The sequence below is a fragment of the Hevea brasiliensis genome, chromosome 2, assembly GCF_030052815.1.
Source record: "Hevea brasiliensis isolate MT/VB/25A 57/8 chromosome 2, ASM3005281v1, whole genome shotgun sequence".
In the NCBI taxonomy this organism is placed as follows: domain Eukaryota; kingdom Viridiplantae; phylum Streptophyta; class Magnoliopsida; order Malpighiales; family Euphorbiaceae; genus Hevea; species Hevea brasiliensis.
The window spans coordinates 104618822-104633968 of record NC_079494.1 but is presented as its reverse complement, the minus strand read 5'-3'; the positions used below and the strand labels follow the sequence as shown (position 1 = coordinate 104633968).

The 15147-nt window shown below is 34.5% G+C and overlaps 1 protein-coding gene across 1 annotated transcript; it reads right to left on the bottom strand.

The window, feature by feature from the left end:
• Positions 1-10974: 10974 nt before the first annotated feature.
• Positions 10975-13777, bottom strand: LOC110635347 (UDP-glucose 6-dehydrogenase 1). Its single transcript, XM_058137191.1, has 2 exons — positions 13411-13777; positions 10975-12655 (listed from the first exon to the last, which is right to left on the bottom strand). Exon 2 carries the CDS (start codon positions 12624-12626, stop codon positions 11184-11186), a length of 1443 nt encoding a protein of 480 aa, XP_057993174.1. The 5' UTR covers positions 12627-12655; positions 13411-13777; the 3' UTR covers positions 10975-11183.
• Positions 13778-15147: the final 1370 nt, after the last annotated feature.

Here is a 15147-nt window from a genome sequence, read left to right as displayed (position 1 = left end):
AAATAAATTAGGAAAAGGACACCTTTTTTCATAGAAAGTAAGCTCAACTTTGGTAACAGAGAAATGAAACATCAGTTTCTCAATTATGAGAAATTAATTTCTTGAACTCCTCAATTAGAATACATGTTTTGGATAATTTTTTTTTAATTTTAAAAATTATAATTAAATTATTTAAAATTAAAAATTTTAAATAAAATAAATAATATAAATAAAAGTTTAAATTTATTATACCGATTTGCTTTTTTTATAATTAAATATATCAAATAATTTCAAAATAGCTAATAGTTTATTGAATTGTTTTTATTAAAACCATATAAAATTTTGAAAAATCATATTACAGACATGAAAATAGAAATTAATAATCAGTGCAAACAGATACTTCATTGGAGACTAAAATTTAGAGTTTAAACTCCAATAAAAGAAAATCAAATCAATTGAAAACAAAATAGAAAGAAAGAAAGAGACAAAACTTGTCAACGGATGAGGAAGAAGGGAAGTGAGGGCAACCTTGAATCGAACTGCAGCCAACGTGATATAAACACATGGAAGCTTTGCAATGGTTGGCCAACTTCAAGCTGACACAAGCCATGCTTTTTTTTTTTTTCTTAAAAAAAAAATTAGAAAAACTGCAACATGGTAGGCCAAAATGAGGCAAACAAACTTGAAATTTTCAAGTCCTTTGGCAACATTGAATTTCTACATAAAGAAGAAAACTTAATCGCAAACAAAGGCATAAAGCTTTTATGGATGAAGATTAATTAGCTCAAAGTTTCATTACCTGCCTATTAGGGTGTGCAAACGGTCAGTTCGATTCCGAACCGAACCAAACCAATAAAATCGAAAATCAAAAATCGAAAATTTTAAAAACCGAACCGAACCGATTGATAAGAGAAAATCGAATCGAATCGAACCGATAAAGTTCGGTTCGGTTCGGTTTTAAACCGATCAAACCGAAATTTATAAAATTTCATATTTTAACATTAAATCTAAATAATAAAAACATAAAAAAAAAAAAAGAAGAAATCAAAACTCAAAAATCTTTAGGTTCGGTTCGGTTTTCTTTAATTTTGGTTCGGTTCGATTCAATTTGATTCGATTTTTTTTATTTCCTATATATATTAATAATTTTGTTTCGGTTCAGTTTTTTTGATTTTTTTATGAAAATAACCGAACTGAACCGATTAACCGAAATTATCAAAATTATAAACCGAACCGAACCGATTAAATTTTAAAACCGAACCGATTGAACCGAATTAATCGGTTCGGTTCGGTTTTTCGGTTTAAACCGAAAACTGCACACCCCTACCTGCCTAGCTCTTTTTTTTTTTTTTTAATAGTTTCACTCAAAATCTTTAACAAGATAAAATTTGAAAGAAAATAGAGATTTTTTTAAACTCTGTACAGGGAAAATGATAAGAAGCCAAAAAGAAGAGAATCACTTGTGTTCCTATTCTTTCACTGCTTGTAGGTTTTCCTCCTGCCTATAAGTGATGTGAGGAATTCCTACTTCATTGTATTAATTATACTATTCGAATGAAAGTAGTCCATTCTTGATATATTTGTGCCTCGTTGTTTAAGATGCTTGAAATGCTAGTGCATATATATTATTGGCCATTTGCTTGATGTGTTTGTTGTGCTTGTGATGCTTGCTTATATGAGATATGTGGGGAAGTTTCCCTTAATTGGCTTGCTAAAGCCCCATTCTAATGAAATACCCTTTTGATGTGCAGATTATTGTGAGAATCTCCTGGCTGACTTGTCTTGAAAGAGTTTAAGCCAAGTGCTACACGGTCCCAAGTGAGTGCTAAAACCTGAGCTCATGATAGTTAGTATTAGAGCGATTGAACCTTAAACTGCTCGAAAACAGGACAAAATCAGTTGTACGAATTGAGGCCCTAGAGAAAAGGGTTGAAGAAATTCTTGCCCGGGTTAATGAAAAGCCCATTCATGAGGAGCTGACAAGAGAGCTAGAGTCAGTCTACCTTATTGTTGAACAATGAGATCAGTGCATTGAGGAGCTAGAAGAGGAAACTGAGTATCTTTTGGTTGTGGTAGCCAAATTATCTGAGGGTGAGGGTGAGCCAATAGAGCTTGAGGCCACCCAAAATCCCAAGGGTGAGGGTGAGCCAATAGAGCTTGAGGCCACCCAAAATCCCAGAGGTGAGGGTGTGCCAATAGAGCTTGAGGCCACTCAAAATCCTATGCTTAAAAGAAATACCAGATTGGGGAACCTTGAGAGCAGAATGCTAAATCTTGAGGCGGTAGCCTCTGATATGGAAGATCTTGCTGAAAGCTTAAAATCTATTATTGTTTCTCACAATTCTCTTGTAGGGGCTATGGATCATATAAAAGAGGATGCCAGGGAGACCGTGAACACAATCCAAGGTGAATTACACAAACTGAAAGGGAAGGTAAACTTACTAATAAGAGCTACCAGTAACCCTATCATGGGGTCTTACGAGGTGGGCAATACCAAAATCCCTGAGCCAAAGGCTTTTGGGGGTGTTCGTGATGCAAAAGAGGTAGATAATTTCCTCTTTGATATAAAATTATATTTCAATGCTACTAAAAATGATTCTGATGAAAGTAGGTTGAAAGTGGTGCCCATGTACTTAACTGAGGATGCCAAATTGTGGTGGCATACGAAAGTAGAAGAAACTATATCGGGGCAGTGCTCAATTATTAGTTGGGATGACTTTAAAAAGGAATTAAAAGCACAATTTTACCCTGAGAATGTGGCCTATAATGCACGGTGCAAATTAAATGATTTACAGCAAACAAGTTCCATTCGGGAGCATGTAAGGGACTTCTCGACATTAATGCTAAATATCAAAGATATGACAGGAACAGATAGGCTATTCAACTTTCTAAAAGATTTGAAACCTTGGGCGAGGAATGAGTTAATAAGACAGAATGTGAAAGAGCTGAAGACCACCTTGGTCATAGCAGAAAGTCTAGATGATTATTCTACTGATACTTCCAAAAGGAAGTTTGATTTCCCACCAAGCCTAGACAATCGCCCTACCAAATGGGGTGAGACTTCAAGTGGGGGAGTGAACAAGGATTACTCCCCTTTTGAAGGGACAAAAAGTAAGAGTTGGGGCTTTAAAACTAGAGCAAATAGGCCAACCAATTTGGGGAAAGAGCCAAATGATGGAGGACCATGGAATAATCAATCCCCGAGAACAAATAACATGATAATGACTGAGCCTAAACCATTGAAATGCTATCTTTGTGATGGACCACTTCGTGTCACTGATTGCCCACATAAGGGTATATTAAATTTCTTACGAGCAATTCGAGAAGAAGAGAAAGGCCTCAAAGGAAAGGAACAAAGGGAGGATGATAGTACTCCATCAATGGTAGGTGCCATACGCTTCCTTAGAGCTTTGGAGATGCAAAAACATAAACCATCTACTAAGAAAGAATTGATTTATATTGATTTATGGATCAATGGAAAAGCAGAAAGAGCTTTGGTGGACACATGAGCCACTGATAATTACATAGCTAATACGGTGACATTACAATTTCAGCTAAACATGCAAGAAGATACAGGGAAGATCAAAGCGGTTAACTCTAAGGCAACAAACATTGTGGGAGTGACCCGCAGAGTATCTTGCCAAATGGGGTCCTGGAATGGTGAGATTGATTTTACAGTAATCCCTCTCGATGATTTTGAGGTGGTGATTGAGATGGAATTTCTGAAGAAAGCACGGGCCATCCCCATTCCAATAGCAAACTGCCTCCTATTGATGGGAGATAAACCTTGCATCGTTCCCACAAGCTTTAGTCCCCTTTGTGAGAAGAAATTGATAGCCTCTCTTCAGTTCACAAGGAGTGCCAAAAGTAGGGAACCAACACGTGCAAGAGACAAACATGAAATCATTGTCGTGTCTTGTTATGCCTTTTAGACTAACAAATACTTTGGCTATTTGTTGCACTATAGCGAACCAAGTGTTCCGGGAGACTCAAGTCAACTTCTTAAGCTGTGCATCCCAACAAAGTAGAAATCGCACCACACCCCACTTCCTAAAGGAGTGGGATCAAAATGGAGAGAAGGCAAGGGTCCAGTTAGAACAAGCATCAAATCATATAAAGAATTGGGCAAATAAAAACCAACAGCCACAAGAATCGCAAGTTAAAGATCAAATGACGATGATGCAAATACCAGGCCAACTACATCTCCTCCGCAATCAAAATAAGAGACTAATTCACAAGGATAAGGAGCCAATGTCAATTATTATTGGGGTCGACCAGCTAACTTGCAGAGCAGAGTTATCAAAATGGATGAAGATTCAATCACTTTTCCATGCTACTAGTTTAAAGCAATACCATGCAGAAGAGATAGATCCTCGTCGTAACAAACCCACCAGATCAGTTTTCGTTCACACAGCACTAGTCAACCAAGCTGTAGAAGAAATCCTACCAAAGTAAGCTATCAAAACCACCCAGCGTCATGCATACAAGGAGTACCTCATCAAATTTGAAATAGACATCCGACCACAAAGGCAATACAGTAGAGAGTTCTTGCAAGCGCAATCCTGGTTGTAAATACGCACTGCACTCTTTTTCCTTCACCAAGGTTTTTCCCACTAGGTTTTACTTGCTCAATGTTTTTTAATGAGGCAGTATCCCATCATGTATCTTACAACCACATGCACAGAAGATTAAAGAGTTTCCATAAGCTTAGTCGACGAGGACGTCGACCGTTCAAGTGGGGGAGAATGTTAGGGGGTTAGAAAGTTTAAGTAGTAATATGTAAATTTCAGAGACTAAAGGGGATATTTTGTAATTATTTTCTCTTTATGTAATTTTGGGGTGTGATGGCTCAAGCATAGTGATGTCTCCTCCTGTCACATCTCATTGTGTTCCTAATACTCTTTAGGGGGGAATGACTAGTCGGCCAATGCTGGGCCCGACAATCACCGGTTGGTAAGTCCCTATTCCTTCACTGCTTTTAGGTTTCCCTCCCACCTACAAGTGATGTGAGGAATTCCTACTTCATTGTATGAATTATGCTATTCGAATGAAAGAAATAGCCCGTTCTTGATATATATGTGCCTCGTTGTTTATGATGCTTGAGATGCTTGTGCATATATATTATTGCCCCTTTGCTTGATGTGTCTGCTGTGCTTATAATGCTTGCTTATATGAGATATGTGGTTTCCTTAATTGGCTTGCTAAAGCCCCATTCTAATGAAATACCCTTTTGATGTGCAAATTGTTATGAGAATCTCTTGGTTGACTTGTCTTGAAAGAGTTCAAGCCAAGTGCCGCACGGTCCTAAGTGAGTGCTAAAACCTGGGGTGGTGACAACTTGAACCATCCTGTGATAGCAAACAAAACTATGATCTATGGTTGATGAACACTTGAATAGTATCAAATCACATAACCAAATAATGACATGGATTGCCAATAATAGTGGCTGATTTGAGTTGTAGTTAAATGAGGAATCCTTTTACTTTACTACTTCAAGACTGACCTTCATCAGTAGCCTTGCAGCCTCGTATTTGGCCAACCTCAAACCAATAATTACTGCCAGCTCTGCCAACCACTGTGAATTTGGACCACAGATGGAAACCTTGCAATACCCTCACATTGGGCAGTTCCATACATTCTACTATTCCTGTGACTAGTGTATGTCTGGATAGTCAGGATGTTTAGAACTATATTTAAGCCATCTAGAAGAGTCATAAATGAAAATTAATAGCAATTATATGAAGGTAAAATGGAAATAAGAAAAATAAAGCATAATCAATTAAATGAGCCAAGGTCACAGCGATGGGTAATCGAACTGGGAAGTGACTGCAAGGTCAGTCGTTGTCCTATTTTTGAATGGGACCTTATGGCACCCCATGCCTAAGTATTATTGCGAAGCTAATGGTAATGTGAAAACCACAGAAAAGAATAGAGAACCTATTCGAAAAATTGAACCAAAGTTCCGGAAGCAATTAAATGTTACTGGAAAAACGGATCAAACCGGTAAGGGACAATTTGGTCAATTTACCCTTAGAGGTAACTCTTAGCTTAAATGTCTATTAAAATGTAGAAAATTAAAATTATGAAAAATAGATTGAAAAAGAAGAGGTGAATGTAAGGAAAAGAAAAGAAAATTAAATTTAAAGGGATAATGACATCACCATGATGATGCAAGCATGACTTAATTAAAGGTTTATATTTTTAATTTATGTAAATTAAGGGATAAACATTATAAAAATAAGACAAAAAAATTAAAAAAGCAAAAGTGGTCTTCCTCCACCTTCATTGTCGTCCCTCTCTCGTTCTCTCTCTCACCAATTCTCTCAAAACCTCCATTGATGAACCTTTGAAGCTTATAAAACCCTAAATTTTCTTCATAAATTCCCTAAGTCCCAACATAAAAGTTTATTCCTAGACCTTGGTAGAGTGATTGGGAATAAAAAGAAGAAGAAAGAAAGGAGATTTGAAGAAGAGGGAATTCACAAATTAAGGTATGTTATCTCCCTAACCTAAATAAATATGTATGCATGAAATTGTATTTAGATATGAGAAAATAACTTAGGAAATTGAAGAATTGTGCATGAATCTTGAAGTTGAAATTTCAGCTAGCCATGGGGGAAGTACGATTTGAGGTGATTTGATGAAATTGAAAATGTAATTTAGCTTAAATGATACTATGAACATGAAATAGGTGATAAATGGCATAGGAATTGTATAGGTGTATGAAATTAGGAAGAAAAGAATTAGGGTTTTGGTTGGAAATTGGGGATTTTGAGAATTAGTAACCAATTGATGTTTTGATGCTCAATTTTCTTTATTTAGAGTGTTTTGAATTGTGAATTGATTATTGGAATTGAGTTGAGTTGAGGATGTGGAATTGCTGAATTCTGGACAGCCTGACCCCTGTCCACTTAGGAGGCTATAAGTTGAAGTGTGTTGCTTCAATTGGTGTGAGGCTAATTGGAGATGAAATTATAGTCATAATGATACATTTTTTATGAAGGAACCTTGATCAAAAAGTGACCACAAGTTGGTCTAAAATTAGGTTGAATCTGGAATTAGTGCCCTGTTTCTGGGCAGAATTGACCAAATGAACATTACATGTTCAAATGGTCATAACTTTGTGTAGAGAGGTCCAAATGACTTGATTTTTATATCAATGAAAAGCTTAGATATAATACAAAAATTTTTATGGGGAACACAAATCCAAATTCAGACCATAACTAAGTCAAATTGCTAACCAAAATTGAATCACTAAAACTGTCAGAATCCTAAAATTGCCCAGAATTTTGGAAAATGACCAATCCGGCAAGCCTTAGTAAAAATAGTATAACTTAAGCTACAAAACTCCAAATGAAGTGATTCAAAAAGAGAATTAAAACTTAGATATTAAGGAACAACTTTGATGAAGGAAGTTTAGCCAAATTTTCACTGTAGAAAGGTCCAATGGAACAGTAAACTTGGGTAACCAAAATTGAATTTTTGGAAATACATTTAGAGAACTTTGAATTTCAATTGGCAAACAATGCCAACAAATGTAAAACCCAAAATGTGGTATATTGGTGTAATTAGAACTAGTATACCCCATAAGTATTAAAAAATTAACATTTTACATAACTAGTCAAATAAATAGTAACCCCATAACCATAAATATAAGAACTCAACTTAGGAGACCTTATAAGTAAATTTAAGATGAAGAATTCAATTGTTGGAATTATTATTAGGAATGATTTGGATAGGTATTGAAATACTTTAATTTTGTGTTTCAATGAGAAAAGAGCATTCCAAGGAAGGAAGTAGAGGAGATTGAATTAAGGCAAGCAAAAGAGGTTTGTACACAACTAATCATAAATTAATAAGTGTTTTACATATTTTAATTGATTAAGTGATTTTACTTTCTTCATGTTTTATGTTTATCAAGTATGGCTTTCATTTCAATAATTATTGAATATTGTTAAGGTGTGAATGAATTTTATTTTGAAAATTGTAATTTGAAATGTGATTTGCATGGAAAGTGGAAATTATAATTCGAATTGTGGTTTGTATGAAAAATATTGATTATTGAGATTGGCTCGAAATGATTTTGTATTGTGATTATACGCTCACAAAAAGGGCAATAAAATTTTCTGATGTTATTTTATATCTCACTGCTAATGCTCGACATGGTTATTATCTGTTCTTCATTTGTTGAGGAGAAAATGGAGTTAGCTTTGTTTTGACTACTATGATATGTGCACATTGATGATATGATCTTCCTCATATAACAGGTTAGATCTATGTTGGAGATGGCCCTTTCGGAAATTTATTTGTTATGGTGTAATAGATGAAATATGCACAATTCAATCTCCTCTACCATAGGGAGTGAAAATCACTTCTAAGATGACCCTTACGGATTAGTCTTGCATTAAGTTAGTGAGAATAAGAATGGATTTGAAAATGAGCAATCGTGTTTTCCAAGTGATATCTTATGCATAAATGATTTAAAAGAGATTATTTATTTAGTTGGTTTATATTTTTAATACTTTTCCCTATTTAGTGAAATTTAATATATATTTCCAAAAATTGATAAGAATATTTCAAATATCCGTTTATGATTTGGTAAATTATAATTATTGATCAATGTCATTTAAACAAATGATTTACATTATTGAAAGCATTGATTTTGATTTTATGAATTATGATGAGATTAAATATTTCTTAATTCTTTGCTATGATTTTGTCAATGTATAGAATATTACATTTTAAATTATAGTTGTGTACTACTGAATTCACCGCTCAGTGATAGTTTTGTATGCTGTCGCAGGTGAAAGAAAAGACAAAGCAGCTGAGTGAGATCACTTGAAGCTGTGACTTGAAGACAGGCTGAGATAAATTTTGATTATATTGTAGGTATACCTCTAGACATTAAATTTTGATGTAATTATGTAACTATTTGTATATAAGAATATTGAGCAGTTGTATAAAAGTTGGTACTGTCATTTTGGTCAAATGTAAATTTTTGTAATATAAATTTTTTTTATATATTTTTTTATAAATATAGTAGTTAAATTTCATTTAGAATTCTATAAATATTAAGTTTGCTTGACGTTGAGTTGATTGAGATCAAATGGTGTTGAGAGAAATTGGAGTTGTGGATTTATTATATATTTGAAGTGTTTTTCTACAGGTTTTAAAAAACTGTTTTCTAAATTTTTAGTCGGTATTTTACCGAAATTTTTATAAAATTTTTAAAGGTTAAATTAATTTCAGATAAAGTTTATAGCATTACACTAAATTTGAAAATGCATTTGTTTTGTCAAAATCCCTTGTAGTATATTTAATAGATTATCGATAAGTGAAGTTCGGTAATTTATTAGGTATACTACGGGATCATGTCATACCTTACAGAGGGGTAGGTGTGACAAACCCTCTCTCTCAAATCTCATAAACGCTACACAAAACAGTACTGAGATGGAATCAGGGATTGCATTAGCAATGCACAGCCAAATACTAGTCCACAACAACCAAACACTTCATGGTCCCAGGCTAAAATTAAACTTCCACTGAGCCACTAGGGCACTTGACTGGTAATGTCTGACTCTGTGCCTTTAATAAGAAAGCCAGCTAAGTGGGGAAATTCAAAGTTCAAAATTAGATACATAATATATTTCATTCCGCAGGCCTAGGTTTTATGACCCAGATGATAGTATAGAAGCAGCTTAATTCTTAAATGACAAAAATGGGAGCTTTTTAACAAAACTTTCGAATGTTACATTCCACGTGTGAATGTATATGAACAAAACCAAAAACCAAAATCATCTCTTTTTCCTTCTTCCCCCTACTTAAAAAAAAAAAAGTTAAAAACACCTATCCACAGAAAGAAAATTTCTTGCATGGTGTGCTTAGCTAGAAAATTCCCAGGATCTAGACACTTACAAAGGCCACACAGGTTGTACATCAAGGCATGCTTAAGGACCTTAGGAGTACCAGCCTTTACCACTGTTATTTCTTACCTAGTCGCTGGATGTTCCTTGTCCAAAAATTTCTTCCATGAGATCAACACCTTTTGTTGGAACTGTGTAACGAGTATCCCAAGCTTTGGCATCACAATGATCCAATGAGTACACCTGATCCACTACATAATTGGATACATCACTATTACCAGGCAAACATTCCCTGTCGTCAACCTTAACCCCATTCACTTGCAAAGCGGCCCCGGCATCAACTGGATCACAAAAGTCAACCTTATCAACTTGGAACTCAAATGATATGCAGCGAGTCATCTTGAACAGTGAAATCCTCCCCAACACTCCCTGCATTATTATCAACATGCTTGGCAACAGAATCAAACCTGCTCCCATCAAATGAATTCAGATCATGAGCTTCTGAAACATAATAGATTCCCGTCACCATGATGATTATCATCGTCATCGTCCTCATCCTCTTCAACAACAGCATCCTCTCCATAATCTGCATGACCATACTGTTCAAGAGATTCAATGTTAGAGTCATCATCTTCATCAAAAATTTGAACTTCGAAGGATACCCTATTGATTCCATGACCCTAACCCTAACCCTAAACCTAGATAGTGCAAAGTCAATGGCAGAGATCGAAAGAGGTATGATCAAAGGAGGAGACCGTGAATTGAACGAATCCAGAGTTGATTCTGAGAACAGAATGAAAAATTAAATAGAAATCGGAGATCAATTTTGTGTCGAATTTGGGAGAGAGACGATGAAACACAATTTTCAGGTTTCACATGATGCAATCCAAGTCTCCAAGAGACCAACCGGATCAAATTAGGAGTAGAGATAGCAACGGATTGATCTCTATATTAAAAGTCTTTCTGCATCTATATCACTAATGTGCATCGTGGATTGAGAATTTTCCACATAAGAAAAAGGAAAACAAAATTGATCTAGTAGAAAGTAGATCATTAAGAGGAAGTTTTATTCTTTTTTAAAAAAAAAATCTGAACAAATTTTATGCTTTCTTATGTTATATGTAAACCAATAAGAATACCATATTCAAATTTTCTACTAATGGAGATGTACCAGAACATAATTGTATAATGGTACCCAATACAAAAATAACAAACTAAATTGCAAAGCTAGACGATAATAAATGGTTGAAGGGGAAAATTAATAAGGTGATAATTGTATATGCCTATCATATACGTTTCTACAACCGGCCACAAGCTACTTCAAGTTATCCAATTTGGCGTTTATGCAACAGCAGGCATGTCCTTCAGCCATGGATCCAGTGGCTTGCCAATGGAGTAGACAATGAACCCAATTTTCCTCAGCTTATCAGCATCCACGACATTGCGCCCATCGAAAACAAATGCAGGCTTCTGCATGTTATCATAAATCTTATGATAATCAAGAGTTTTGAACTCATCCCACTCGGTAAGAATGCAGATACCATGAGCATCCTTTGTAGCCTCATAAGCATCCCAAACACATCTAACTTGCTTGATAGATGATGGACTCATTGGCTGAAGATGGATGGGATGATCCCAATCAAATTTCTTCATTGACAGATCCCTTTGAATTTGATCCTCTGAAGCCTGTGGGTCATAGATGCTCAAATGAGCTTTGTCACCCAACAAGCCCTTGCAAACATCAATAGCTGGAGTCTCCCTAGTATCACCAGTGTCTTTCTTGAAAGCAAATCCTAAAATTGCAATCTTCTTTCCTGAAACTGTGTTGAACATAGATGAAACTACCCGGTTCACAAAACGGTTCTTTTGGTAGTCATTCACCTTAATAACCTGTTTCCAGTAATTTGCTACCTCAGGAAGACCATTGCACTCACAAATATAGACCAAGTTCAAGATATCTTTCTGGAAACACGATCCACCAAAACCCACACTAGCATTCAAGAACTTGGGTCCGATTCTTGTGTCCTTACCAACAGCATGTGAAACTTGGGTAACATCTGCGCCAGTGGCCTCACAGAGAGCTGACATAGCATTAACAGAGGAAATCCTCTGTGCCAAAAAGGCATTTGCAGCAAGTTTTGAGAGCTCAGCAGACCAGAGATTGGTGCAAATAATCTGTTCCACAGGGACCCAATGGGCATAAACATCTCTCAATGTTTGAATTGCTTTTTGTCCTTCTGGAGTCTCCCTACCACCGATAAGCACTCGGTCTGGGTGGAGAAGATCTTGAATTGCTGTTCCTTCAGCAAGGAACTCAGGGTTAGAGAGAATCTGAAAGTTGATGCCTTTGCTGTTGTGGGTCAAAATCTTTTCAATTGCCTCCGCTGTTTTCACAGGGACAGTTGATTTCTCAACAACAATTTTATCAGATTTTGATACATCTGCAATCATTCGAGCTGCACTCTCCCAATAAGTCAAGTCAGCTGCTTTGCCAGCTCCAAGCCCTTGGGTTTTCGTTGGGGTATTAACAGATACAAAGACTATATCAGCATCTGAAACATGGTTTTCCACGTCAGTGCTAAAGAAAAGGTTCTTTCCTCTACACTGCTTCACCACACCATCAAGGCCTGGCTCATAAATGGGGAGTTGGTCGCTGTTCCATGCACTGATTCGCGCCACAGAAATGTCAACCACAGCAACTTCAATTTCTGGGCACTTCAGCGCAATCACAGCCATGGTGGGCCCACCAACATAGCCAGCTCCAATACAACAAATCTTCACCATTTTTTTTTATATGCTATGGAAAGGATGGCCTAAAATAAGAATCATAAAACAGCAATCCAAAACAAGTTAATTTTGTGAGGGAAGACAGACGAGATAACACCTTATTAATCACCCAAACTCTAAAGAAACAATCACTCTTGCCTGATCACAGAAAGGTAACAGATCTTGACAATGTTAAACTAAAATTTTGCACTGCAAATTCAATTAAGACGTATGCAGTTTGCAGACTTCATGCTAACCAAAAGTTATATTTAGTAATTAGATTACACGAACACCCAAAATTAATCTCAATCAATTCCAAGGCTTTGATTTATGTGGTTTGAACTTTAACAAAACAAATCAATAATACGAAAATCTGGAGAGACATGGGGATTAAAATTTTTTATCCACGGACTCCATTACATATCCCAGGTGCAGAAAATGAAAGTTATCAAACAAAATGAACAATTCTAATAAGAATAAATTATCTAGCTAGGTTCCACAGCACTCAAATGTTCAAGATTTAACGGGATAGAATCTCAAATAGCAAACTCAGCAAACAGATGCCATGGATCTCTAGAAAGTAACGACCACGGATCTGTTCATAAAAACTGAATCATGTATCAGCTGAGCCCCAACTTTCAAGAAGCCAACTACTTAACAAAAACACAACCCATATCATTAAAACACCCATAAGCCCGAAAAAAAAAAAAGAACAGAAAACACAACCCATATCACCAAACACCAAAACAAAATTGCCTATGAGCCAGAAAACAAAATTAGATGAAAAAAATCAAAATTTTACCTTGCAATCCTTCTTGTCCTTGTGCTGTAGGGGAGGAGATTTGAGGCAGAAAGAAGAAAGAGAGAAAATGATGCAGCGAGCAATAAGGAGAAGAGTCCCTTCACCCATATATATATACATATATATAATATATTATATATACTGAAGTTCCCATGATCTAACCACTCGGATTTTCTACGAGCAAAACCTGCTATTGCGTAATTTTTTAACACGTTTGCAATTCCCATGACACCTCATGATTCTTGATCATACACAAACCCAACAACTTCGCTGTTACTACTCAATCATGAATGCAAATTGGGAAAAGAAAATGCTGAAAGATTAACTTTTTAATAATCAGACTATTAATTTATTGCACGTCTGAATTTTATCAAAATAATCTCAGGTCAACTTAGAACTTTTAAAATATTTATGATACACCTTAATTTCAATCATACAAATATAATAATCTGTTAATTAAAATTTATAAAATATTTTAATTTCACTCCATCAGAGATTTTTAAAGTTCAAGATTTTTTACAAAATCATAAACTTATGTGTCCCTTCTTCTTCTTCTTCTTATTATAATTATTATTTTAAATTTTAAATTTCTGTTCATATTTTTTATGGTCAAATCTTAAAACTTTTACCTCATCTCTGTCACTTTCAGTTTATTTTGAAAATTGAAATCTTATTATAACAATTTAATTAATTTCTTTTTAATTAGTTCTCATATTTAAATTAAGAGGATTTAATATTTTTAATTTAAAAATTATTTTAAAAATAAAAATCAAATATAATAAAAATTTGATTAAATTTTTATAAAAAAATTATTTCAAAATAACTTTTAAAAAATACAAAATTATACAAATTACTCCAGATATTTTAGTACTCTATGCATTATTGATCCACCGACAGCATCCATAGTATAGCCAGCCATAAATGGGGTGGAACCTGCCATATAAAATTATGGCATTTTTTTATTAAATTTATATATATAAATTCTCAATTATAAAAGATGATTCTTAGATTTATGAATATATTTAATATTTTTTAATTATTTTTTAATTAAATGTTTTACCTAATATATTTTTTGCGTTGTTATTGACAAAAATATTATTTCAAAATATTCATTAAAAATTTTTAAATTTTTAACAGAAAATAATTATATTAAAAAAATTAATGAATTTATGAAAAATATAAAATGGTGGAGAGAGAGAGAGAGAGAGAGAGAGAGAGATTTTTGAGCTGGTTTTGTGTAGGGGGATTGAAGAGTGGAGATGACGTTATTGCATATGCATTTTCATTTCGCTTAGCAATTAGAAGAAGTAATGAAGATCAAGAGTTGGTTTTCTGTCACGTAACCATCATAACTTCCTACCTACGCTTTTTTTTTTTTTTTTAATTGCAATTTGATATGTAAAATTTGCTGCTGAAATAGATGAATATAAACTCATACTTCAATATAAATATTGCATCCTGATGGGCCTAAATGGAGCTAAAGGACAAGAGGTTTTTTTATCAAAAAGAATTCCATATATATATATATATATATATAGTTAGAGCATCTTTATGTCAGTTTTTTCTATATTAAATTTAAATTTATCTCCAAATAATTTTATAGAAATATATTTTCTCACATTGATGATAATGTGTTTAATAGAATCAATTTTAATCATTAAGAAATAAACACTACGAGAATTTACTGAAATACAAATGGATTTGTTCCGTTTGTAATTACAAATGAATTTCCAACGG

Coding starts and splice junctions, on each gene's coding strand:
- LOC110635347 (XM_058137191.1), bottom strand. CDS start 12,626: ATGGTGAAGATTTGTTGTATTGGAGCTGGCTATGTTGGTGGGCCCACC.